At 49.3% G+C, this 26,816-nt stretch overlaps 1 protein-coding gene across 3 annotated transcripts in view; it reads right to left on the bottom strand.

Annotated features, from left to right (window-relative positions):
• PODXL (podocalyxin like) overlaps window positions 1-25,855 on the bottom strand; it is a 52,393-nt gene extending 26,538 nt beyond the window's left edge. For all 3 annotated transcript variants that reach the window (XM_068401706.1, XM_068401707.1, XM_068401708.1), the window contains exon 1: window positions 25,740-25,855. In XM_068401706.1, the coding sequence (XP_068257807.1) occupies window positions 25,740-25,776 (37 nt within the window). In that variant the 5' untranslated portion in view covers window positions 25,777-25,855. The remainder of the gene's footprint in view (window positions 1-25,739) is intronic.
• Window positions 25,856-26,816: the final 961 nt, after the last annotated feature.

Raw genomic sequence — 26,816 nt, 5'->3', positions numbered from 1 at the left:
GTGCCAATGCAGCTCCTTGCAAATATCAGTCAAGGGCCACGATTTTCAGCTGCTGTGCACCACCACTAACCAAGCCATGAAGCGATGCTCTGGTCGTAACCTTGTTGCAGCAGATGCGTGATATTTTGCAGGCTGGGGAAGATGCTCGGGGGGGAGTAGCTTGTTTGGAAAGGTCACGGCTTGGAGCACAAAAAGAGAAGCAAACTGGCGCAAAACACAAAGCGAAAGGACATGGCCCGTCCCTCCTCCCATCAGCCCACCACCTCTCCACGCAGCTCCTCTGATAATTAATTCCCTGCCCAACAGCTTCCCGCTTCCTATTTTGGTAATGACTCCCTCCCCCCTCGTCCACCTTGTTGAAACAGCTCAGATTGGCTGCAAATCTATTAATAGTGAGAAAAGGAAACCCAGAAGAATAACTTAGGAAACGGTGGGTGACACACCCCACGCCGGCAGGCTGAGCCCGGCTCGGAGCCTTACGCTAACCAGCTCCTGCTCCTCCCAAGGCGGGATGAGAAAGCTGAGGAGCCCGAGCAACCCAGGGAAGGGGAAGGGATGTGAGCCAGGCCCGAGGAAGTTGCTCTTTGCCTCCGCTTTTGTGCAGCCTTTCCTGATTAAAGAGGGGCAACGGGTTGAGTTTGTCCAAGGGAAAGTGAGGGCTGAGGCTCCAGGGGTGGCCTTTGCTAGGGGAAAGCGTGTGCCAAAGCGAGTGAGGAGGCTCCTGGTCTTGTCTTTGCATCGCAAGAGGCTCCTGGGCAAAAGGAGGGTTTTATCCACCTGCTGCAATGCAGCCGTGTCTGAGCTGGAGCAGAGACCAGTCGCTGCAGAGGACAGGAAATTTGTCACCTCCTTTTAAAACTGTGAGAGATCAGATTGGCAGAATATCACAGAACGGCATTATTTATCCTGGAATTAAGCTGGGCTACCAGAGCAAATGGTTGCCTCACAGGGTTTTTAAATTCTGCCTGCGTAGAGGCTCTCTCCCTTCTACATGCTTAGGGAAAGATGGGCTCCAGTCAGCACCATCCTCCCCAGCTCCCTGCGGAGATTTCAGGGAGCGGTGTGGTACCAGGATGCTGTTAGCATGCATGTCACCCTTCGCCCTTGCAAAGAGGCACTCTCCACCTCAGAAGACACACACCCAAACTGGCATCACCCAACCCCTTTGCCGCCAGTCTCACCATCAACGTTATGAAATGGTTTCACCCAGGCCAAAGAACAACTTGGCTTCCCAGGTGAGACGATGGGAAAAGGTCCAACAGCCCCTGCCAGAGCATTTTCAGACTAATCCATCAGTCCAATTATCCACTGCAGGGATGTCCATCCTTTCCAAAACCCTGCCAGAATAAAACCTGCTGCAGAACAGTCGTGATAGAATTGCACTGCAAAATATTGAAGATGAGACCTAATGGCTGGATCTAATTAGTGCTACAGTATCACTCAGGAAGGAAATGAGCATGTCTGGACTCTGGTTTAAAGCCATTGGGCTTGTTTTCAGCAGGGAACCTCCTTTACCCCACTGTGAAAAGGCTTTATTGAAAAGACCCCGTGTCCAGTTCAGGGCCCCGCACTTCAAGAAAGATGTTGAGGTGTTGGAGTGAGTCCAGAGGAGTGCGACCAAGCTGGTGAAGGGTCTGAAGGGTCTGACCGATGAGGAATGGCTGAGGGAGCTGGGGTTGTTTAGCCTGGAGAAGAGGAGGCTCCGAGGTGACCTTAGTGCAGTCTACAACTACCTGGAGGGAGGTTGTAGTGGAGTGCGAGTCGGCCTCTTCTCCCAGGCAACCAGCGATAGGACAAGAGGACATAGCCTCAAGCTTCGCCAGAGGAGGTTCAGGTTGGACATTAGAAAGAATTTCTTCTCAGAAAGGGTTATTAGACATTGGAAGGGGCTGCCCAGGGAGGTGGTGGAGTCATCATCTCTGGAGGTGTTTAAGAAAAGGCTGGACATGGCACTTAGTGGCATGGACTAGTTGACATGGTGGTGTCAGGGCAATGGTTGGACTCGATGATCCCAGAGGTCTCTTCCAACCTGATTGATTCTGTGATTCTGTGATTCTGTGACCCTTCAGGTGGGTGCTGTTTAGATTTTGCATGCAAGTGACAGCGAAATCAAGGCTGACAAACGTCCTCTTCTCTGCTGCCAAATGAAATTGCCTGCAGCCACAGCCTCTGTCCTGAAGGACTTACCCAATAAGCCCTTACTGGCTGGACATGGCTGTGGGAAAATGGATGTGCTTCAAGTCCTGAGGTGTTTTGCTCCATCTCCAGAAGGAGAGGAGCATCCAGGGCTTCCTCCTGCATGGCTGCACTGCCAGCCTGGAGATACCCCTCGGCTGGAGATTTGGGACATGTCCCTGCAGCACCTTAGCATCATCCTGAGTACTCTTACCAGTCTGCAGGATTTTGCAGTCGCTCACATCCCTACAGCAGCCAAAAGCCTCTCTGCTTTAATTCAGACCTGGGAAAAATCTTAAGTTGTCTCTGTTTTACCTGGTGGAACTAACCCTGAAGCTCAGAGAGCAGGACTTGAACCAAACCTTATGCGAGCTTTGGCTGCTCTGTCCCTCCTGTTAGATCTGCCTCACTTTATTTTATTCACACAACAGCTTTTAAACCTCCTTGGTTTCAACCAAGAAACCCCTCCGCAGCCTGAGACGCCTTTACTGCCAGAACTGCAACACACGTCCCCAAAATCCAGGTTCTGATGAACTGGCATTTTCTGACGAGAAACTTGCTTCATTAACAAATTCCCCATCATCTCTTTCTGCAATATTTGAGCCAGCTCAGCTCGTCTGCTGTTTCATTTGGAAGTATGACAAATATCAAAAATAATCACCCCAAGGCACAACTCCCTACTTGGACACACTCCTCTTCCCCTGCAGCCCTGACATGTCTCCTTCTCGCTCCCTTGGTCCCTCTAAACACCACATTTAGAGAGGCAGGAATGGGTTCATTTGCTATACTAATTAATGACCAGATGGTGGATTTGACAGAGCAGAAGTATCTCAGCACTCCTCACTCTCATCTTCTCAAAAACATTGTCGTTGAATTGTCTTCCATGCCACGCTTGGATCTCTCCTGAATTTCTCCTTGAAGACTGGTTATTGCCAGAAAATTGTGATCAGAGGCATCTTTCACCCAAATGGACCCAACTGGTCTGTCCCAGGCAGTGCCATCTGCAGAGCCAGCTCCAGCCAGAGGTGAGGGATGCCAGTGATGGGAGCACCAGTCCAGCCTCTCTTATAGATAAACATAGGATGTCCTATTTAGGATTGTGTCTCCACGTATCTTCCCATGGGAAGTCTGTAGCTATCTAAGAAGTGAAGGGAAAAAGGCAAAAATAATCAAAAGGACACAGGAAGACCAATGTGGAAAATGAAGGCTCCAAAAATCCTTCACGCGAGGTTGTCAAGGAGACAAACAAACACAGACACACGTGCACACCTCTATCCACGCCACCCCCAGACATTTTTCATCACAGAGCCTGGAAACATCCTCTTTCCACCGGGGGCTGATAGGATTTGTAAGGGACACGGCCCCAACCCCACACCTTTCCCAGGCTGCAAAATGAACCGGGAACTCTTTGCAGCCCAAACAGAAACGCCCCATCATGCAGGAAACGGTAGCGGAGCTGCTGGAGTGGAAACGCGGGGAGCACAAGCCAAAAAAGCCACACATCCCAGCCCGACCAGACCCTCCAAAGCACAGAGCATAGCCACGCTTCTGCCCTTGTCCTGCCTCCTTTACACTGTCAGAGTGGAGTTATCCCATGATGACCTTGCTGCTTTGAAGCAAGATTTGTGGCAGTACAGAATACTCCTGTATCAAGTGAGCATCAATCACCCATTGGCTGAAGGACACGATGTCTGGTACATTTAGCACTGAGCCCCCTCTATTTCTGCAAAAGTCACCCAGGAACTTTGGAAGAAACTCAAGGTTTACACTGAGTAACGGGCCACAAAAGTCGCTCTGCAGCAAGGTAAAGCCCAGCTACCTCTGGCCCTAAATAGTGGCCATGAATCAAAATGACACTGAAGATCACAAGAAAGCCATAAGACACAACTTTGTTATACATTGAACATTTGGGGTTTTTCTTGCATAACTTCCATGCTGTAAGTCCTTAAGGTACTCTTTCAGGCTTTTGTCTGCCAACATGAGTGCTAAAAGAGCCTGGTTTTTTTAAAAAAAAGTAAATAGCTTAAAAGCCTAGATTTGTCTGAATTTGGAGAGGAAGGACCAAGACACTAAGACTACCAGATTGCCAATGCCATCTTGACTCCATGAAGAGACCATCCAGCTTCACTGCCTCTCTCCAGCAAAGGTTGAAGGTTGACCCACAAATTGACTTCAGCAGTAAGGAGCTATGAAGCCATCAGCAAGGTGGTGGGAAGGAGACCTCCAGAGAAGCCAATGGTAAGATCTGCTTTGCCAAAGCCACTGGTTTGCTCTTGAGGTCTGAACTGTCACATCACAGCAGCCCCTCCTGGAGACCTGACCTCCTTTCTCCAGCCCAGAGCTGCCACTTGGTGCATGGGGATGGCTGGGGGGACAGATCTATTCACCAAGACAGAGCAGAAGTTCCTCTTCATGCTTTTCACCCCAGAAAGACTAATCATGCCTTGCTGGCTTTTCTGGAGGACTACTCCAGACAACTTGAGAAGGAGTGAGGACACGAGCCCCTGAGACAGGAATGATTTTTATTCAGCCTGATAGCTTGTCTACACAGAGGTACTCAAGAAAATTAATCTAAAATTAAAAGAAGGTATGATTTCAGAGTGGATTAGTCAAAGTGCACACGACCCACCAGGTGGCCACTCTTGTTCGGCTTTAAATTAGCCCTCATTTAATTTAGCCAAAATGAAGTAGGTTAAATCAAATTAAAGTCTCCTTAGCTCTGAAAGCTGACAAGGGGGAGCTGAGGCCGTTTAACAAAGTTAATTCAGGAGAAATCTGGTGATGGTTCCTACACAAACAAGCTCCCAAATGTTGCATTGGGCACTGATCAAACATCGGGGACGGGGCACACCTGCCTCCCCAGCTGAGGTTGGTCTTCCCTGATTCCTGGACATGGAAAGCTCTGATTGATGTCAGATTTGTTGTCACATCAACAGCTCTTGCTATTTGCTCAGTTTTTGTTGTGGAGAAAGGCAGGACAATGAGAAAACAGTGGACAGACTTCACCGCAGGACTGGGGAGTGGGTGCATGGTGCAGCAGGCAGTGGAGTCCATCCACTGTCTGCTAAGGACAGCAAAGGCAAGTGGACGGAGAGGCAAGGTGGGCTTGCCTATCCACAGCGAGAAGCAGCCTCGCTGGGTGGCATGGGGAGACCGAATTCATCACCTTGCCCTCCTCTCCAGCTGGCTGGTTTCATATTTGGGTTCATGTTGAGCAGTGCGGGGAAGGAGTTGGTCCTGAGTGCTATTCATCCTGTTGGCTGAACCTCTGCCAGCTGGCCAGCACTGTGGAAGAGTTGTCACATCTAATGTCACTCAAGTTAGGTGTCGTGCATCAGCAGTGTGTCTAGACTCTATCCATGAGAGATGGGGGCCACAAGGGTGTCACAAGGGGACAAATCTCCTGTGGGTAGGTTTTGCAGCCAAAAAATCCCCACTTTTTGTAAGAATTACACTAACTCTTGCAATGAGGAAGAGAAGCAAAGGAAATACATCCCTTCTTGTGGTGGGGGCTCTTCCTAAAGGGAGAGAGTCAACCCCAAACCCAAATAGGAACTATTGGCTTCTCTGGGACCTCACAGCCCAACAAAGCCAGACCACAGAGGGGCATTAAAGCTGGCATTAGCAGCAAGGATCTAATGCCCAAACTTGTGCCATCAAAATTGAGGATGCCAACCTCAGCTGGAGGCTGACACTTGCTGGCAGCCCGGCATGGAGGAGGTCCAAGCTGCAGCCCTAAGGGACAGAAAACAAGAGGAGAGACTCCAAACCTAAAGGAATTAGGAGACCTCAGCCTGGTCATAGGCAGCTCCAGTTCAAGGGGAAATAAAATGGACATGGGTGACTGGAAGGTCAGTTTGTGCTGGCACACAGCACTGCTGCGGCGTTTCAAAGTGTTGTCCCCCACTTCTTGCACCTCCCTTTCCTCCCCACCTCCTCTGAAGATTTACAGCAGGAATCTCCCTCCCGCAACAGCCTCTGTCTGCTCCTGTCACCGAGGCTTTCGGTGGGGAGGCTGCCAGCCCCTGGCGGGGCCGTGCTGGGCGCAGGACTTGAGGATGCTTGCCCACCCCGAGGGCAGAAAGGGCCAGCGGAAAAGCGATGGTGAGGAGGCGATAAGACCCGAAGCCTCACCCTCCTTTGTGCGCCCAGCACCTTTGATGAGTCACAAGTCAGCCCAAATTTACAGTCTCCAGCCAGCGACTTTATTTTTAACCTTTTCGGAGTCGTGAGTCACGTTGCCTCCCCAAGCCCATCCGTGCATTTCCCACCTCTGAGCCAGGGTGAATCCCAAAGACGAGGAGCTGAACACGTCTTGGACTGGATGATCCTTATGGGTCCCTTCCAACTTGAGATATTCTGTGATTCTATGATCTTTGGTCCCTCGAGACTCAAAGGTGCTGTGATGTGAAGCGGCTAAAGACACAAGTGATGCCAAGTGATGTAGGAGCCATCTCCTAGAGGCACTGGTGACCTCCTCAAGCATCCCAGCGTAACTAAAATGTTGGTAATTCCTAGTTAAATACCCACTCCCCAGTGACATCTGCTTTGCTGCTCATTCAGAGTATGCTGGGCACAGGTTCCTCTGCAGGCACGTCTGGGGGACCTGCACCAACATAAAAGCTGCCACCGCAAGCACCTCTCCCCACGTTTTTGCAGAAGAGCCAAGCTGGATGGCAGGATCCATCCTTCTGCCATGATCAGTCCCCCATGACCTTGGCTAGCCCAGATTACCAAGGCAGCAGCCCGGAGATTTCCTGTTCATGCTGTGAGGAGGGCTCCACATTTCCTTGGGATCCTTTGTGTGTTGGTGCTATTTCGGGTCCCACCTTTTTTTTTTCTTTGGCTCCCCACCCACACCTTCCTCAGGGTGGGGTCTTCCTGGATAATTCAGAGCTCTATATATACATGCATATATGTGTGCACCTACATATATTTACATAGCTGTGCACGCGAGTCGAGCCTTCAGGCATTGACTGGACGCGGCGGACTTGGCAGAAGGCTCGGCACTATTCTTTAGGTGGGGAGAGCCTAGGAAGGGAAGGACACAGCTAACCCTCCCTCCTATTCAAAACTATTTAAAGACTGTCTGGCACAGAGTTTCTTTCCCACCAAATGGCTCCAGTGACGATCCGGCTTTACAGGCTGTGTAATCTGATCAACTTCTATTGTTGGTAAATTCATAATTGCCTCATTATTTAACTCTCCTGAAACAGTCGGTTTTACAGAAAAAGAATATCCATTTTAGCTCTTTTTTTTTTTGTTTTATTTTGTTTTTCAAGAGCACTGGAACTTAGTTTCCATTTGAAGAACTTCTGTTCTTCAACAGCTCCTGCTCCTCCTTTCCTTAATATAATACACATGAGCACAGGAATCACTGATGAAAGGTGCAAACAGTGAGAAATGACCTTTTCCAGTGCTGTCTTAGCACAGGATTCTCCAGCACAGAATATTTATTACCCAGTGGCTTCTTATATGTAGCTGTGAGCAGCACAACTAGAGAAGCCTTAACCATTTCCCCCCCAGAGAGGAAGGATGCTCCTGTAAGCACTATGTGCTGGCTCACATCCTTGCTCAGCCACAACCCTCTGAAACAACCCTGGTTACATTTTTTAACCTCTCCCTGCCTCAGTTTCCCCCATCTCTATGTACAAGAGCGGACAGATTTTGGATAGAGGAGCTGTCTTCATGTACAGGCTGGTCCAGCACCTTTCTAACCGGGGCCCCAACCTTGGTTAGGTGCCAGAGCAATACAAATAATTACTAATAGTAATCCCCATGGGAGTCTATTACATTATGGTTCAACTTCCTCCCAAACAATTGCTCCTCTTCCTTGCTTTGTATGTTCTTCAAAAGAAGCGGCTGCTGTGCTTTAGGGCTGGGACACCAGCCGCGGTAAACATACACCCAGCGTTCCTGCTCAGCTGGGCCTGGGCAGCAAAGAGAAGATAAATCTGATTTAAGACAATCACATTGTGGGCAAGAAAAAAATCAAGGGTTTAATGGAAATGGCAACCTGGCAGCACTAAACAGCGTTTATCCTGAGAAGTCCCTTAGGGCACATTAATACAGGATGATATTATTCAGAATGGCAATAGGAGCAAGAAATGTCGAGAGCAGAAGTGCCCACTGGTCTCAGGGCTCAAAACATCTTCATTCAGAGAGTGGTGAAGGTCTCGACACTGCAGGAGCACTCAGTTGAGGGAAGCAGAGATTTACTGTGGACACATAGCTTGCCAGTACTTGGATATTTTCCTGCTTTCTGCCTACGCTGCAGGCACCCTGCCTGCAGCACCCAAAAGGTGCATAAAGGGAAAGATGACCCATAAATGGGAAGAAAAATGCCCCTGGTCCACAGCCAGTCCTGGGCTGAAATTGGCCCATCCACTGGGTGTGTGGGCCAAGCAAATTGTCCTTGTAGGGTACACAGAGTATAGGAGCACGCCAATGCCATAGGTTTAGGTGCAATATCAAACACCTATGGGAGCTGGAAACCCAAAATATCAAGTGTCCAACAACAGGTGGGATGACAGTATAGAGAGGGCATCCCAAAGTGGTTTTGAGCTGGGTCATGTTGGAGCAGAGCGGGCTTTGCGTGGCCTCTCTTGAGGTCCTTGAATCCTCATTCAAGCAGCTAGCTTGTTCTGAAACACATGGTGGCACATCTCTGAAGAGGTTTTTCCATTGCCAGGACCAGGAATTCAGGCCTAAGCAGCAAGTAGCAAGGTGAAGGAAGAACGGTCTCGCTTATTAGTTGGCCAACTGGTCTCACTTAATGCTGACAAAGAACAATGCACATTTTGGTCACCCCTTCCAACATGGAGCCTGCAACGGCTTTAATTAGTCAATTAAGTGTGGCTTTGTCATAGGAGATGAGACACAACCGGGACCAGCCAGCTGGGTTCTTGGCTGCTGAATGACATTGTCTTTCCAGCCCAATGACTTCATTGTTATGACTCAATAGGGGAACAATGTTGTCCACCCAGCAGCCCAGCAAGGAGTGAGATTCCTGCATGGTTACAGCTGAGCAGAAGAGCATGGGAAGTTGTGGGATGTCACCGGGTCGGGGATGCAGCGCTTTGCACTCGGTGCAAGCAGGCTGCGGTAGGTTTTAACGGCATGGTTGCGTGCTGAGAAATTCCAGCAAAAAATATAATATTATATAATACAAAAATAGCATGAAGTGGTGGTCATATTCAGCTCCAAAAAACTCAGCATCTGTTCCCTGGACAAGGAGATCCAGGTGGTGGGTTTGTGCATGAAGAGACTCACTGGTTAGGTAGGAAAATGCTGAATGATATCTAATGGAAAAGAAAGCTTGCAGCACTTACATCCCGGGTGCTCTGGATGGAAAAGACCCCCGTCTGTGTCACCTTTTGAGCTGAGGGCTTCACTGACATCTCCCTGCCACCGAAACCCTTCTCTCCAGGGAAGTGTCTGAGGTTGTGCCATAGGGCAGGCCATGGCAGGGCAAAGGAAGGGAGCAAGGGAAGCAGGAAGGAAGAAGGAGCTGCATCCCCTCCCTGCTGTTAATCATCCTCCTCTTTCTCCTAAAAGAGACCGGCAGGTCTGCAAACCCCATGCTGGTCTTCCACCTTGGAAGGAACCCAGAGAGGTGACCTGCAGCCCTGGGTGCCAGAGGGGAACGCAGGGCTGGGCTTTGTGATAACATCCAAATTACTCTGTCCCAGGATGGTGGAGACCAGATCCTACTTTTGGCTCAGCAGTGAAACTCTGACACATCAGCTTGGATATTTCCTTTAGAAAACCGAGCTGGAGTGGCGGTGGGGTTGGAGATGGGAGGAGAGGGCAAGGACCGCAGGTTGGGTGTGTGATGCGGCCGACAGAAAGCCATCAGCAGAGCAGAAGAGAGTGAGGGAGAGGGCATTGAACTGGGATTCAGTGTGTGCTGCTAGATGTAAACCTGGGGCTGGGAGGGCAGGTGCAAGAACGGCGAGGGAGAACAAATGCAGCCCCACGTTGGGGATGTGCTACACTGGTGAAGGCTGCAGCTACGTGAACAGCCCTGTCATGTTTGCAAGTGATCAGTGCCAAATCAAAGCATGGCTTTGCTGCAAAAACTACCCTCTTTTATGAGCCACAAGACAATCAGCATCCCTGATTATAAAAAGGCAGAAGAGACAACTGAAAAACCCCCACACAGACTTCAAATCCACATTTGCAGAAGCGCAATCAGATGTGCAAAAAGACCCTCCTGTTGCCCCGAGCCCCATCTCATCCAGACGTCTCTGGAAATTATTATCTGGGCAAAATGGTCCTCGACTGTCATTGGGGCAGGTCTCAGAAATCAAGCCCCGAGCCTGCTGACCATGGAGGCAAGAAAGAGCTGAGGCATCAAAAGCAAACGGCGACTTTTAGCAATGCTTACTGATAACTCTCAGTAATTGATTGTTGTATTATTGCTTTAAATAATTAATAACTAGCAAGCCTATCTACTCCAGACACTGCTCTCTGGTGCAAGCGTGCTCCTGGCCCCTGTTAGTTAAGGTTCCTTAGCACATGAGCATCTCTGCTTGACCATCACCAGTTCCCTCCAGTACCCAGACCTCTCTATGCGGGCCAGTGTCACAGATGAGAGGCTGAAATGCTCGAATGGTGTAAAACAACAAAGCCAGGTCCTTCACCCAGCAAGCTTCTGCACAGAACAGCGGCCAAATAAATGGGGCACGCATGCTGGAAGCCAGGCATTGCATTTTGAGACTATGGATGTAGTAGATGGCCAAGCCCTAAGTCCTGTGTTTCTGCAGGATTTGAACCAGCTCTCCCAAACAGGAGCAGAACTGTGTTGGAGAAAAGCAAGAAGTGGAGCAAATCCCCATCTTGCAAACAGCCCAGATGGATGAAGGGCTGAACGTACCCGCGATGGAGACGAGTTACTGCACCAGGACATTCGGCACCGCGCTGCTACAGGCTCTCACCCTGGGAAGCTGGCTCAAATCCTGATCCAGCCAGCTCCAAAAGCTCCTATTTATTGCTACGAAACAAATGCATTATTCCTAATCTATATTATCAAGGAAAGGGCTCCTCCTTTCCCCACTTTTGGTAGCTTCATGGCAACAGCCATGGACTGAACAGGGCTGGGACAAGTTGTAACCCTTTGACTTTGGGAAGTCCTGTGAGGTCCAGGTGGCACCAAGTTGCTATAACAAACCATTCCCTGCCTTTTGGGGCCAGAAATACGGGAAATCTGCCCACAGGCACCTCACACACATCTTTCCATCTCAGCAAAGAGTAGTCTTGTTGCCTAAAATAGGAGCTGAGAGATCTGAGGGTCTGTGAAACAAATTCCTGTAGCAGGAATACCTTTACCTGCTTCAGAGGCCGTTTGTGAGCATCTGCTCTTGTCAGATTTGGGCAGAGGCAAAATCTTATTACCCACTGCTCTCTCCTATCCCTTAACACGATGTGTGCCTCTACTCAGATCGAGTCAAAACCCTTGCAGAAACAGCTCGTGGGCTGCACTTTTTTTACCCTTCCCTTCCCCAATCCCCCCTGCTGCGATGAGCGTCAGCCTTCAGGATGGGCGTAAATAAATAAATAAAGTGCAATCCTAAAAGCGTTCTCCAAAAACCATCTTCAAAGCCAATTCACCCGCAGAGTTTTCCTAGCCCTGGTCCCACTCGCCCATCTGCATTATCAGCCCCCTTCTTCCAGCATCTTGGGGTACCGATTTTCCCAGCCAAGACACAGAATCACAGAATCAATCAGGTTGGAAGAGACCTCTGGGATCATCGAGTCCAACCGTTGCCCTGACACCACGTCAACTAGACCATGCCACTAAGTGCCATGTCCAGGCTTTTCTTAAACACATCCAGAGATGGTGACTCCACCACCTCCCTGGGCAGCCCGTTCCAATGTCTACTGACCCCTTCTGAGAAGAAATGCTTCCTAATGTCTAACCTGAACCTCCCCTGGTGAAGCTTGAGGCTGTGTCCTCTTGTCCTATCGCTAGTTGCCTGGGAGAAGAGGCCGACTTCCACTCCGCTACAACCTCAGGGTCCACTAGAGGAGGGGCCCTGCTTGACCTGTCGTTTGTAAACCTGTTGTTCCTAAGACAGAGATAAACCTCTGCCTCAAAACTGCTTCTGAGCTGGATTATAAGGAAACCTTCCCTAAAAGGCCAGCTGGGCTGTGTTCACCGGCTCGGGGCAGCCCCCGGCGCCTGCTCCCGGGGAAAGCAGCTTACATCCCTGCATAGCTGACCCCCCCGGGCAAGCCCCTTCCTAATCAGATCGGAGCAGTCCCACCAGACACGCAAAACGCTCTCATGGAAGACAAAGCAGAGAGCTGCAACCCTCATCCGCCAGCTCAAACACAAATACAGCCCCGAAATAGCTGGCATTCCTTTGGCATGGCTGTCCCCCAAGTATTTCTCATCAAATCCACAAGGCACACGCAGCTTCTTCTTTTAGTGGTTTCCTGACATTTTTTTCCGGGGGGGCTTTTTGCAGGTTTTTATCAGGACCATTAGTGGGATTTTTCTGCATGAAAGCACGGCTGAGATACGGAGAGTCCTACGCAGTGCGACCTCATCAACCACCACACCAGAGCTTGGCGTTGGGTCTTGTCCGAAATGCTCTAGCTCTCCGCAGTCCCCAGTGACTTTCCCACTGGTAAGCGCCGTGCTGGGGCTCTGCACCCATCCTGATGTCTGTCCAGTTGTCCATGCAATGATGGGAGTTTCTGTGATGGCTGGGGAGTGCATGCAGAGGATCCTGCAGGGGCAGGAGCTGCTGATGGGGCCGAGTCACTTTTCTGCCATCAGAGATGCTCATGAGATGCCATAATCTCTGTTTCTAATGTTATCAGGGGAAGGAGAGCCCTGCTCCCTCAGGGGCTGGCTGTGCCACTGAAAACACTTTAAAACCCCCAAAACTTTACCTTGCACAGCTGTCAACTACCTATGATCAGGCTTCATAGGTGGAAGCACAAAAGAGATGGATTTCTTTTTTTAATAAAAAAACCCATCTCTTTCCTTTATCAACCCATCAGTTCGGGTTTCTGCATTTCCCTCCCTAGCCCTTCATAAAAGGCATTCATAAACGACCGTACAAAGTACACATTGACCATGAGGTCCCCTGCTTCTCTTGCTGCCAAGTCAACCTTACATGCCCACTTTTCACCACCCCCCTCTCACCAGTCCGCCCTTCTTGTTGTGCCACTTCCTTTGCCAAAGGAAGAGCTTTTTTTTTCCCAACTCGACTGCCCTAAATCACCCCCCAGCAGCTGAAGACATGATTTGGAGGAACACCAGCATGAGGAACGTGGATGGTGATGGGCGACAGGCTTTGTGCTTGGCTGTGCAGCCCACACTGGTGGTTGTATTGGCCATCCTTGCCCTCATTAGCAATTGCTTAAGACCACCCCATCCGCTATTGACCTTCTCCTTGCTGGAAAACCCAACAGAAAATAGGGTTTTGGGTAAGATGGTAAATTATAGGCCAGATTTTGAGAACCACTCACCAGGGCAAAGCTTCTCTGGAGCATGGCCATCATGGGATATTGCCCCTCCCAACAGCCTGAGAAGGACTTGGCATGATGAAAAGCAGAGTGAGGGCTGCAGGATCTGGCCCAGGGTCTGAATGATGTTAGTGCATCCTCCACCTTGAGCTGGGCCTAACTGCAGCATATAAGACAACTTTATCAGCCTTAACTGATGTGTTGAAGCAGAAGCAGATGTGTCCTCACCATGGAGGTGACACCCCAAAGGCTGTAACAGCCACGTGAAGAGCAGTGATGGCAGGAGTGGCCATCGCAATTGTCTTGATGGCAATGATTGCTCTCAGCAGCTTCCTGCCTAATGAAGATGTCCCCATTTCTTCTTGGGGAGGCCCCAGGAAGGGCCTCCTATGGTGAGGAGCAAAAGACACTGTACCAAAGATGTGTCAGTTGTCAAGACTTTTTTCTTTTTTTCTTCTTCTTTTTTTCCCCTGTGTTTGTTGCCTTAAACAGCAATGTTTTATTTGTCAAGCCTGTTGGAGAAAATGCTCTCATGTAGGATCAGCAAGGAGATGCATCTAAACAGGCTGGATGAGGGGCTCCAGGCTCCACCAGGCTTTGCAGAATTGTCTGTTAATAGTGTTTTACTTTGGAAAGAAGAGGGGAAATTGAGTTTATCACTCCCATCCTCCCCAGACCCCCATGACAGCCATGTAGTGTGGATGGATGGAGATCCACCAGGATCTGCTAGGCTACGTTATTTTCCTGGACACAAGAAGGATTACTCCAATAGCCTTGTCCCATTGGGAAAGGGTGTGTGCACTGCCATGGGCCACAATTCATCAAGGCCAAATCTCCTCCTAATTTGTGAAAGGCCAGATTTTGTCATCCAGCACCAAAGAGATTAAATATATTGCAGCAGCACTAAACCCAACCAGGACACCCATGGCACTTGGGGAACTTGGATTTTCCAACACTAAATGGGACTGGATTTGGATGTGAGACAAAAACTGGGCAGCCAATTAAAGGAAGCCTGATTAATTCTTGCCTTTCTTTCCTTTAATTGCTGTCTGCCCACAGAATGGGCAGATATCCAGGGTATCCAGACAGTAAGCATGGGGTTCTTCTGCCTTTATTTAGATGGTCAAAAGTTATGCGTATAAACCTCGGTGAGCCGTTTCAATTCTCTCTGCAGATCAAGGAGAGACGTATTCAGCTGCTCCACCAATAGTTAATTGTAAGCTGTGAAAACAACTGGAAACTGGCAGCTTAAAAATAAAATTGCTTCCTCTCCCACTTTAAAGAGTAAAAGTGAGTTTTAAGAGAAGAACTCTTGTTTATTCAAAACCCTCGAGGGACCTGAAACAATTCATTTCAGTCACTAACACCGTCAAAGATTGACGCTTGAGATTTGCTCAATGGATTGCTTAGCATTAAACTCAAAAGTATGTTGAAAAGTTTATTTGCTACGTATCTAGGACCTTGCTCACTTGATGTATCTTAAAGGAATTTTAAATGCTGTTTTGCATCTGTCAGTTTAACAGAAATTTCCTCTACAAGTGAAGAGTGATTGCCACCAATAAGCCCCAAATTAGTGTTATTCATCATTACCTAGGAAGACTTAAGAGACGGATAAATTAGAAATCAAAACAGAGTGGTGGCAGGCCATATATCTGCTTAAACAAATATGTTCATAGTGTGTCCACCTGGTTGGGAAACACAGCTGAAAGGCAAGAGTGGGCTGTAAATCTCCAAGTTTTACAACAAGCAACTGAGGAAAATCAGCCCTGCTTAAGGGATATAGCTGTGAATTGTTAATGAAAAAACATGATTAAAACCAAATCATTCAAATTAAGACTTTCTTCCTCCTTATTTTAAATCGTGATTAAAATTCATAATTTAAGCCACATCAATTTAAATCAAAGCACCCTGCCGTAAGACGAGGTTTTGAACCCTTAATGAGAAAAAAAGGACGTTCTCCTGCTGAATGCAGTTGACGGGGATTTATTGGTACCATTCATGGGCAGAAACTATCTTAGAGGGGGTTTTCTTTAGCTGTCTGGGAAAATCTTAAGGAAACAAAATAATTTTCTATCCTAGGGTGTTGTAATAAGCTCAAAACTTACTTTTCCACAATATTCCGCGTGACTGTTCCCAATAGGAAAATTTATCACTTGTGCCAAAGAGGTCAGCATCTCTCATTGCTTTTTTGGCATGTAAATTACCCCGAGGCTTGGGCGAGCGTGGAGGTGATGGTGGGCTGAGATTAACTCCTGCACGCTTGAAAAATGGGGTCAAGGGTGTGATTTTTGCTTGCCGGCTTCGCGGCCGATGCGATGCCGCGTCACATTTTGCTCATGTTTTGCCCCGGTTGTCTCTCGGCTGGGTCAGGCTTTGCCGGGAGCCCCACGGTTCATCCCATTTGCAGCACACGCATCATTGCCGCCCAGCTTTTCATTGCCACAGGTGATTTTGCTGTGCTTATGGCATGGCTTTGATTTGGGATAAATTCATGTGCCCTTTGAAAGAGGCAGTGGAGAGCACAATGCACTTCATAGCGTTGTGTCAAACCAGACCAGGGGACTGATCCATCTGAAAACTAAACTAATATTAGAAGAAATAAAAATTAAAAAAAAAGGAGAGTAAAACAAGAGGGGGGTGTTTCATGCATTTACTGCGTGTTGCTACTTTCTCCACGTTGCCAAGAGAAACCGATGGGAACAAATTTTTATTTGTTTTTTTTTGTTTGTTTGGTTGGTTGGGTTTTTTGGTTGGGGTTTTTTTTTGTTATTTTTATTTGTTTAGGCTCCGAAATCAAACCAGGTCATCAGGAGCTAGAGAGTGGGAAGATGGCTGAAAAAATACATGAATGAGAATGCTGGTTTTGGAGTCGTGCAGTTCACAGCATCACAGAATCAATCAGGTTGGAAAAGACCTCTGGGATCATCGAGTCCAACCATTGCCCTGACACCACCATGTCAACTAGACCACAGCACTAAGTGCCATGTCCAGCCTTTTCTTAAACACCTCCAGAGATAGTGACTCCACCACCTCCCTGGGCAGCCCGTTCCAATGTCTAATGACCCTTTCTGAGAAGAAATGCTTCCTAATGTCCAACCTGAACCTCCCCTGGCGAAGCTTGCGGCTATGTCCTCTTGTCCTATCGCTAGTTGCCTGGGAGAAGAGGCCGACTCCCACTTCGCTACAACCTCCCTTCAGGTAGTTGTAGACTGCAATAAGGTCACCTCTGAGCCTCCTCTTCTCCAGGCTAAACAACCCCAGCTCCCTCAGCTATTCCTCATAGGTCAGACCCTCCAGACCCTTCACCAGCTTGGTCGCCCTCCTCTGGACCAGTTGCAACCTGGTTTGAGAGTGCTCCTTATTAGCTGGCCTAGCATCTCGTAGAAAACTTGCTTCCCTTACCCGTGCTTTGAACAGTTCTTCTGTTGCTTAATAAATCAGAAGTGTCCAACAGGGACAACTTTAATTGCTTATTTAGTATATATATATATTTATATATATACTATATATATAGCCAGGACCTTGTTTACTTGATGTTATTTCAGTGTAACCACTACTAACTGGATCCGTGCTGGGCAGCACAGTGCACCGCTTTAACTACTCTGCTTTTTCTCATAGTCAAGGCATACAGTGTCTTGATAAGCAGCATCTAACAGCCACCCTCAGAGCTATCCGTTTTCCGCAGGCTGCAGCAGTATCATTCAAACTTTTCCATTTTTTTCCCCCATTTGCGTACGTGGTGGAATGTCTTATCTCACCCTCCTGCCTTTAGACTCTGGGGAGGAGAGAAAAAAAGTGGCCTTTGCTATTAGGTTTCAAAGAAGGACTTTCTCAAACACAGTTTCTCCAAACCCTTCTGCAGAGTCTTTCAAATCCCCTTCATCAAAGTTAGAAATCTGGCATTTTTCTCTTTGGCTGCATCTAGCAGAAGCCACTTAGAATAAATGCCTGACAAGGTTGTCTCCTTATTTCTCTACAATAGATTTAATATATCTTTAAGTACTACAGCTTCATAACTCTAAGCCAATTTCTACCTCCTCCTCCAGTTAAATTTACTAAAATCAATTAAGGCTGAGAGAGAAAATTTCAGCCTTTGCCATTAATAACTAAAGCCTTATTCTTCCACTGCAAAATGAGCTTCCTTCTCCCTTTCACCAGTCTCATGAGCCGTGTGGTGTAAGACCAAAGCCCCCTGCACATAGATCTTGTAAGACAGAGAAGAAGCCGCTGGATTAATCCAATTTTTATTAAGAATGCTAAGAATATGAGCTAGACCTCAAAGCCACATCTAAAATGGGACTAACTTAGAAATAAAAAATTACCTTTTCCATTTAGGAGGAGGTTTTGACGCAGATCCCGTCTGCCTATTTCTAAGGCGTCTGGCCCACACCTGGCTTCAAATACAGACTTGGTTTTTAAACACAAAGACTATTCTTCTTATCTGCCTTTCCCTTTTGCATGCTTTAGGGTGTACTCCTGACCCACCACCAAAAAGTTCTTCCAAATCCTGAAACCCATTTTTTTTTAATGGTTTTAAGCAAATACAGCTAGTTATGCAACATAAGGGTTTCCAGGGGCAGATCCTGGATATTTTTGGTGTAACATTAGACCCTGTGGGGAACATGTATGGAGACAAGCATCTCTAGGGGCCAAAACATCCCAAGACACCTCTGAATTGCCTTCAGAAGATGCTCCTCTCTCTCTCCACTAACAGCAGCTGGATTCAAGGACAACTCAGCTCCAACCATAAACACCTTGGTTAAGTGTCTGAACCTACATGGCATTACATTGGGTCCTTCAGTGGGAGGAAAGAGCAACTTGCCCACAACTGCAGAAGAGCTGGCAACATCGGGACTCCCCATTGCCCCTTCCTCCACAAAGAAGCTCATCCCAGCTTGCCCAAACCGGGGCCCATTCCCTGTCTGCTGCCACCCAGCCCCAGCACTACGCCAAGATGTGGGACCTTGGACATTAGGCACCAGCCGAGCCATGCTGAATGCCAAACCTCAACCTGGCACGTTGCCTTCCCACAGCTGGTTTGTTGCAGACGCACATCTAAGAGCAGGTGCTTCAGCAGTGCTGAATTCCCGTCGCCCAAAACACAGGCTCATTCCCCTCCGTCAGCCCTTCTGCTCTACGCTGGGCGTTGAGGCAATACACTGAGTTAATTTTAATAAGTCGTTTGCATTCTCCCTATCTCCTTGCAGTACTTTGTCACCAAACTGTCACTGGCATCTGCTGAGCACTCCTGGCCTGCGGCCAAGCAAGCCGCGAGATGTACGTTATTTACGGGACAGAAAAGGTGCCTGCAACATGTAGAGCAGCGTGTGCTGCAAAGGTGCAAAGATTTGCAAAGCAGCCACATTTAGTGATGAGAAAAACTTCAGCGAGAAGACCTGGGACTCAATAAGCAAATGATCAATGGAGGATATTGGTGCCTCTGGGGTTTGGAGCAACTTTACTCCATCTCTTGAAGGAGAGAGAGTTTCTTGAGAATCATATCATAGAATGGTTTGGGTTGGAAGGGACCATAAAGATCATGTAGTTCCAACCCCCTGCCATGGGCAGGGACACCTTCCACCAGACCAGGTTGCTCCAAGCCCCATCCAACCTGGCCTTGAACACTGCCAGGGAGGGGGCAGCCACAGCTTCTCTGGGCAACCTGGGCCAGTGTCTCACCACCCTCACATGAAAGAATTTCTTCCGAATTTCTTTTTCTCTTTAGGGTTGATGGGACATCCTGGCATCTGCTGGTTCCCCATGGCTTTCAGCAATATTTGGTACCAAAGGCTGACTCTGAGATGCACTATGGCTCCAGTCAAGTGAATATGTGCATGCAACCCCCAAGAAGGTCACCCCAAATAACCCACCACAGAGCTTTGCACTCCCAAAAGGCAATAATGTTACTGTTGGCATTTTCCAAGACTCCCCCAGGCACTCACTATTTCTATCACTATTTGCAATTCAAAGCCAGCAGCTAACTTGAAGCAGGCTAAGTCATCCTCGAAGGAACCCGTCCCTCTCCCTTGGCTGTGGAAGGAGGTGAGGACACTGACACCCATCACCTGGAAGTTTAGCTAGAAGAAAAAAACCACCGCATCTGCGTGGCCCCAGGTGCTCACATTGTAAAGGGGTGGAAACTGGCAGCACAAAGTCAGCAACTCCTCCCGAATCACAGCACAGGGCCCAGCTCCAAATTTACTGCATGCCACGATAAAAGCCCTTTAAATGCGGCTTGTGACTTCTCCACTCTCCCCTTGCAGCATCACAAGGTTGCTTCTGGCCAAGGAAAGCTGCTGTTGCATTGCAGCCCCCTGCTCGCCAGGCCTTCCTTGATGCTATTTGTACTGCAGCAGCCACGGAGACCCCAACAGAGAGCATCTCCCCATCCCTGAACACTCACTGCGTGGTCTCTCCACCAAACAGCACATAGTCTTAAGTAGACACATGCAAAATAGCTAGAGAAACTGCAGCACAGCCAGTCCTTTAAACAGCATTTCAGCTCTTCAGACCATAGCAGATCATATATGATTTTTGTACAATAACAAGGAAGCTCATCTTTTTCTCCCCAGCTCTGTCTACCTTCTCGGACAGGGCTGTTTAGCTCAAAAGTGACATGTTTTTGGATATAGGCTAGTCCCAATGCTTACGCACCTCAAAACTGGAGCTGTGATATGAGCACATCATGTCCCTCCTGCCTCCAGCCACTTTCAAGTGGATCTACATATTCCTCAGGGACCTCCAGAGCAAAACAACACAAGGCTTCAGCCCAGTGCTACAACGGACAAATCAGAGGCATTAAAACCTGATGAAGCTCAGATGAACTGTCCCCGTCCCTCCCAAAAAACAAAGAAGCCAGGAGAAAGCACCTTGCCATGGGGTGTGGGACACCATCACACCAGGCAGTTTTGGGGAAAAGACAGGGAGGTTTTTTTGGTTAAGCACCAATGGCACATGGAAAGGGTTTTGGGGGAGATGGGTGGTGCATCCCCAAACCCCATCATGCAGTAGGACCTGAAAGACCTCCCTGCAGAACCAGGCTGAGCCTGGTTGTCTCACAAACCACAGGAGAAAGATTTGGTGGCTTTCTTTGGCAATCCCAAGACCAAAGGCACTGCTCTCTGCAACGTGGACTACTCACAGAATTACAGAATCACAGAATCAGTCAGGTTGGAAGAGACCTCAGGGATCATCGAGTCCAACCATTGCCCTGACACCACCATGTCAACTAGACCATGCCACTAAGTGCCATGTCCAGTCTTTTCTTAAACACATCCAGAGATGGTGACTCCACCACCTCCCTGGGCAGCCCCTTCCAATGTCTAATGACCCCTTCTGAGAAGAAATGCTTCCTAATGTCTAACCTGAACCTCCCCTGGTGAAGCCTGAGGCTGTGTCCTCTTGTCCTATCGCTAGTTGCCTGGGAGAAGAGGCTGACTCCCACTTCACTACAACCTCCCTTCAGGTAGTTGTAGACTGCACTAAGGTCACCTCTGAGCCTCCTCTTCTCCAGGCTAAACAACCCCAGCTCCCTCAGCCGTTCCTCGTAGGTCAGACCCTCCAGACCCTTCACCAGCTTGGTCGCCCTCCTCTGGACTCACTCCAACACCTCAACATCTTTCTTGAAGTGCGGGGCCCAGAACTGGACACAGTACTGAAGGTGCGGCCTCACCAGTGCCGAGTACAGAGGAGTTCTTTTTTTTGGTTAAGCAAAAATGGCACATGGAAAGGGTTTTGGGGGAGATGGGTGGTGCATCCCCAAACCCCATCATGCAGTAGGACCTGAAAGACCTCCCTGCAGAACCAGGCTGAGCCTGGTTGTCTCACAAACCACAGGAGAAAGACTCGGTGGCTTTGCTTGGCAGTCCCAAGACCAAAGGCACTGCTCGCTGCAACGTGGACTATTGGGCAAAGCCCTGGGGGTTGCAGTGAACTGAGCACAGGTAGCTGGAGAACAACAAATGCCTGATGACTGTGTGCATCATTTAGAATTAAAAAAAATGCAAGGTTTGGTGAGAAGGTCTCTGTGAAGGAAAGGGCAGGCATTGCAAGAATTCAGAAACAACATCCTTAGGTGGAGGTTGGCCAGTTATGGAAGAAGCTGTGCACATAAACAGGCTTTCGACGAGGAAGTTGGCAGAAGCGTGTGAAAACGCTTCGGAGGGTTTGCAAGATTTCACATGCCTGCACACGGGGAATGGACCAAACCGGGCCACCCAGATTCCTGCAGAGTTCAAACCCTCCCATGATGTTCGGCTCTCGGCAGAGCTGAGGGTGCCCATCTGTCACGTCGGGCTGGGAGCAGGACTGGAGGTGAGGGGGATGCTCAGGCTCACAACCTGCACATTTCTGCCTATGTGTCGCTCTCCATCAGCTCAGCAGCTGGGAGGGAGGAATTTCTGTGCACCCACGGGTGGGTTGTTTGCTACGTGCTCGGTCCTGCTACTGCTTGGACCACTGAGACATGTAGCTACTGGAGGCACCTGGGCTTGGGGCTTGAGCCCCCATAGCACAGAGCAGCTCAGGTGGATGTTATGGCAGGATCTCACCTCCCCAGAGCATCACCCTGTAAGGACGAAGCCCCACTCGCCCCATCCTCCCTAGCCCCATAGAGCATCAAGGGGCTCTGGGTGCTGCGGTGGGTCCTTGGGGACAAGGCAAAGGGGCCACCCAGTCCAGCATCGTGGAGAACGGGGCAAAATTCAGGGCAGGTGCAAGCAGGGGGGATGGATGCGGTCCTGCACCAAAACCCCAAGAGCTCCTCTCTGCTCTCATGTAGCAATGTAACACCCAGGATAACACGGGGGCTGCTGCAGAGCCTGGGGGATCCTCGCTGGCTGCATCAGTCCCCACGACCTGCGCCCCAAAACACCCCAGAGCTCGTGTCGGCAGGCTTAGGTCTTTTAGAGGGTGCAGATGGGGAGAGAAAACGCATAATTTATAGGGCAAATAATAACCAAAGTGCAACCCCAGCCTCCCTGCAAATGCTGAAGGCAGATATTTCCCGTCACCACCAACACGAATGATCACCAGCCTCCTCCTCATAAGACTTTAAAGCAACTCTCTGGAATTAAATCAGTGGATTGCACGGTTCCAGCTCCTTTCATCCAAGGAGCTTCAAATGCTTCACAAACAATTCTTTAATTAAGCCTCCTAAACAGACCCACGGGGTATCATTACTGTATCTGCTTTGCCACTGGGGAATCAAAGGCGTTGCTCTGCTGAAACGCCTTGCAAAAAGGTTGCAAAAATCTTATCGAAGTTTCTCCAACAGCAAATATATAAGAAGACACGCTCCGCTTCAATGCTGATTTTAAAACTCGCTGGTTAACAATTTTTTTCCCCCTCCCATAGACATGGCCCCAGTTGCCTCCTCCTGCCCGTGTCAAGATTAGTATTCAATGGGTAAAATGGACTTTAAAAAATGCACATCTTTGACAGCCTGTCTTGGACAAACACGAACTCCTGGTACAGGGCAGCTTTGGGAATGAAAAGGGGTGTTTTGGCAACAAGGATTTAAAACTCATCAATCTTTGGTTTGCTTTGAGCCGGGCGAAGGGCTGATCTCCGGTAAACCCCCTTCCTGCCTGCTTTGCCCCCAGGACAGGTTTGAGCTGTGGCTCTTTTTAATCCTCTGAGGATAAAAAGTATCGTTTTTCTCTTCCTGATGCAATTTTGCTATCATACCCCCTGTGGGATAGAAAATCTAATATAGGAAAAGAATAAATAAAATAAAATGTCCTGTAAACACACAGTAATGGGTAACTCCGAGCCCCTTGCAGGCTGAATTTAAAGACACAATTTGCCCGAAGCCAGATGTGCTGCATCTCCTGTACACACCGGCTGCGCCTTGTCTGAGGCTGATTTTATTCTGATTTACAGCAGGGGAAATTAGGGGGAATCTCTGCAGAATCAGGGGGTTGGGACGACATGAACCTGGCAGCCAGGATTTCTAGCGAAATAGCCGTACCCAAAATACCTGCTTTTAAAAACTTCAGTGACCCTGGACTCGATCCTGCTCTGCCCCACGCACAATGTTGTCGCCTTCTTCCTCACGACACCCAAAACCACTCTCTGAAATCCCAACTCCCAGCTCACCCACCCGTTTCACATCCAGTTTAAATGGAGCAAATCATGCGGGCTCCATCCCAGTTACTATTTTTTAAGGCACAAAAAAATCTTACAGTTTCACTTACAAACCCAACTTCCTCCCCTTTTAGGGGGGGAAAAAAAGACAAATTTTAGGCTTTGAGTAACTCAGGTGATTGCAGCCAGTACCAGCCTTAGGGGTAAGCACTGCTGGGACTCCAAGCCCAAACACCCAGCGAGGAGAGATGCCTATTTTGACCCCTAAGGAAGAAAAATCTGGTGCCAATACTCAGGGAGCAACATAAAAGCCCCTCTGAGGAGCTTATTTCAAAATTTAAGAGCAGCACTAATGGCAGAAAACACTGTTTTGAAGGGTTTAATTAAATAATTTCCAAGAAAAATGTAATAGGATCACTTGAGAGTGCTATAGAAATGGGTCCCTCCACCATCCTCCTGCTAAAAGCCTGTTTTGTACCAACCCCAGCGTATTTATCACTCAGTTATGAAAAACAGCACAAAACCTTCTTGAGAAGGCAAAGTCAGCTAAACTCAGCTAAATTCTGGCCGGCACAAGAAAAATTGCATTAACAGCTCTTGCTTTATGCCAATATTAATGAGGCTGAGGCTTCTCGAGATTTAACGGGAAGAGAAATCCTCTATTTTGCAGCCCATGTTGGCGTCAGGGGCAGATGAAGGCTTCACACCTGCTCGCCCACCGAGCCCGAGAATCCCGAGAGGAGCAGGAAAAAAAATGGGCAGGCTGATTTCAGTCAGACCTCCGTGAATTCACCCCACAGTTAAACCTCCAGGGCTCTGCCTCCACTTGTGCTTTTACCTCCGGAGCATCCCCCAGCTTTTGTTACCTTGAATAAAAGCACATTCAGCTCAGCAGAGGCTCTGCTGGCAGACATGGCCCAGAGCAGGATTTCACCTTCTCCTTTTTATTATTTTATTTTGGTTTGGTTTATTTTATTTTGGCATTTTTTTTTATTTTGGTTTATTTTATTTTATTTTGTTTTATTTTATTATTTTATTTTATTTTATTTTATTTTATTTTATTTTATTTTATTTTATTTTATTTTATTTTCCTCTTCCCTCATCTTCCGTGAACACAGGGAAGAAATCTCCACTCCTCCCTGCCTTTATTAACCTTTAAAATAATCAGTGTATTGCCTTTTCTTGCTGCTTTTCGGTGCAGTTATGTCCATCTCTTCCACGAAACACCCTGCCGAAGCACCAGACCTCCCACTGCATCCCCCACAGCCGTTTCCACAGCACCCTTAACCCCAGCACTAGCTCAGGACCCCAGACACCATTTCCACTCCCAAACCTCCCCAGCAGGATGCAGACCCCATCCCGCACGGGTCCACAGCTGCCCCACAGCAAAAGTTCTCCAGTTTATCCTTTTTTCCGACTCCACCATCAACTTCCACCAGGGAATTGCTGTCTCCCACCAGCTTTCCCCCTCTTTTCCCACGCCACCTCCACCAACCAGGGGTGAAGGTTCAACTCCATCCGTGCAGCACCTGGCGCGCTGGACCAAGATCGGCCGTACCAAACTGAACCCAAGGTCCCCCCCTTGCTCCATGGGACCCCAAAAGAGGGGTGTGAGGCTGATGCTTTGCCCATCGGTCTCCCAGAGCCCAAACCCCTCAACCCGGGGCTTTGTGAAGCGGGATGAGGCAGCGAAGAAGCGGCGTGTTTAGCTCATACCGTTGCGTGAAGAAACAAGCACTGCGGCTCCTGCGCCCCAAGTCGAGCTGCCGCGGACGCTTAGTTCCTAAATAAGCGGGTTAATCAGCCTGGATTAACCGAAACCGCGTTTATTTTTTGCTTTTCTGCCCGATTTGCTTCAATTTAGCCAACAGCAAAGGGAAAAAGGGAAGGGGGAGGCGAAAAGGCGAGGGATGCTTGAGGGGAGGTGGGGGGGGGAGAAAAGCAAAGCGAGGGCAAAGAGTGGGGCAGCCGAGGGGGGGTGGGAAGGTGCCGCTTACCGAGCAGCAGCAGCGGCAGCAGCAGCGGTGCCCGCATCGTGCTCCGGCGCGGCCGGTCCCCGCCGCGGCTCCCGGCGCTCTCTGTCCCCGGCGGGGCGGGCGGGCGGCCGCTGCCCTCCCCCGGCCCCGGCCCCGGCCCCGGCCCCGCTCCCCCCCGCCCCGTCCTTCTCCCGCCGCCGGGGGAGGGGCACGGCGGCCCCGGTCCGCCCCCGCCTCCGCCCCCCGGCTGGGGGGGGGGTGATGGGGGTGGAGGGGGGCTACTGGGGAAGCGGGGGGTGCACCTGCGGGGGGGGGGTTAGGGGTCTCGTCGGGGTTGGGGGGGATTTGGGGTTCGCATCTGCATGGGGGGGATTTGGGGTTATCGACTGTATGGGGGCTTGGGGAAGGGTTTGGGGTTCTCAACGCTATGGGGGGATTTGGGGGTTTCGTCGGGTTGGGGGGGAGTTGGAGGGGATTTGGGGTTATCACCGGGATGGGGAGTTTGGGGAGGTTTGGGGTTATCACCGGGATGGGGGTTTGGGGTTCTGAACTGTATGGGGGGATTTGGGGGTTTCATCGGGGTGGGGGTTTGGAGGGGATTTGGGGTTTGCATCTGCATAGGGGGGGATTTAGGGTTATTGGCTGTATGGGAGCTTGGGGAGGGATTTGGGGTTCTCAACTGTATGGGGGGGGGGTGTGGATCGGGGCTTGGATCGGGGCTTATAACCTGGATGCGGAGTTGGGAGGGTTTGGGGTTCTCAACTGCATGGAAAGTATTTGGGGTTTTCTTTGGGATGGGGGTTTGCAGTTCTCAACTGTATGGGGGGATTTGAGGGTTTCATCGGGTTGGGGGGGTTGGAGAGGATTTTGGGTTCGCATCTGCATAGGGAGGATTTGAGGCTATCACCAGGACAGGGGTCTGGGGGGGATTTGGAGTTCTCAGCTGCATGGGGGGATTTGGGGTTATCGACTGTATGGGAGCTTGGGGAGGGGTTTGGGGTTCTCAACTGTATGGGGGGATTTGAGGGTTTCATCGGGTTGGGGGGGTTGGAGAGGATTTGGGGTTCGCATCTGCATAGGGGGGATTTGGGGCTATCA

Source organism: Nyctibius grandis, chromosome 5 (genome assembly GCF_013368605.1).
Source record: "Nyctibius grandis isolate bNycGra1 chromosome 5, bNycGra1.pri, whole genome shotgun sequence".
Classification (NCBI taxonomy): Eukaryota; Metazoa; Chordata; class Aves; order Nyctibiiformes; family Nyctibiidae; genus Nyctibius; species Nyctibius grandis.
The sequence above is the reverse complement of the archived record's forward strand: the minus strand, read 5'-3'. Positions and strand labels throughout refer to the sequence as shown.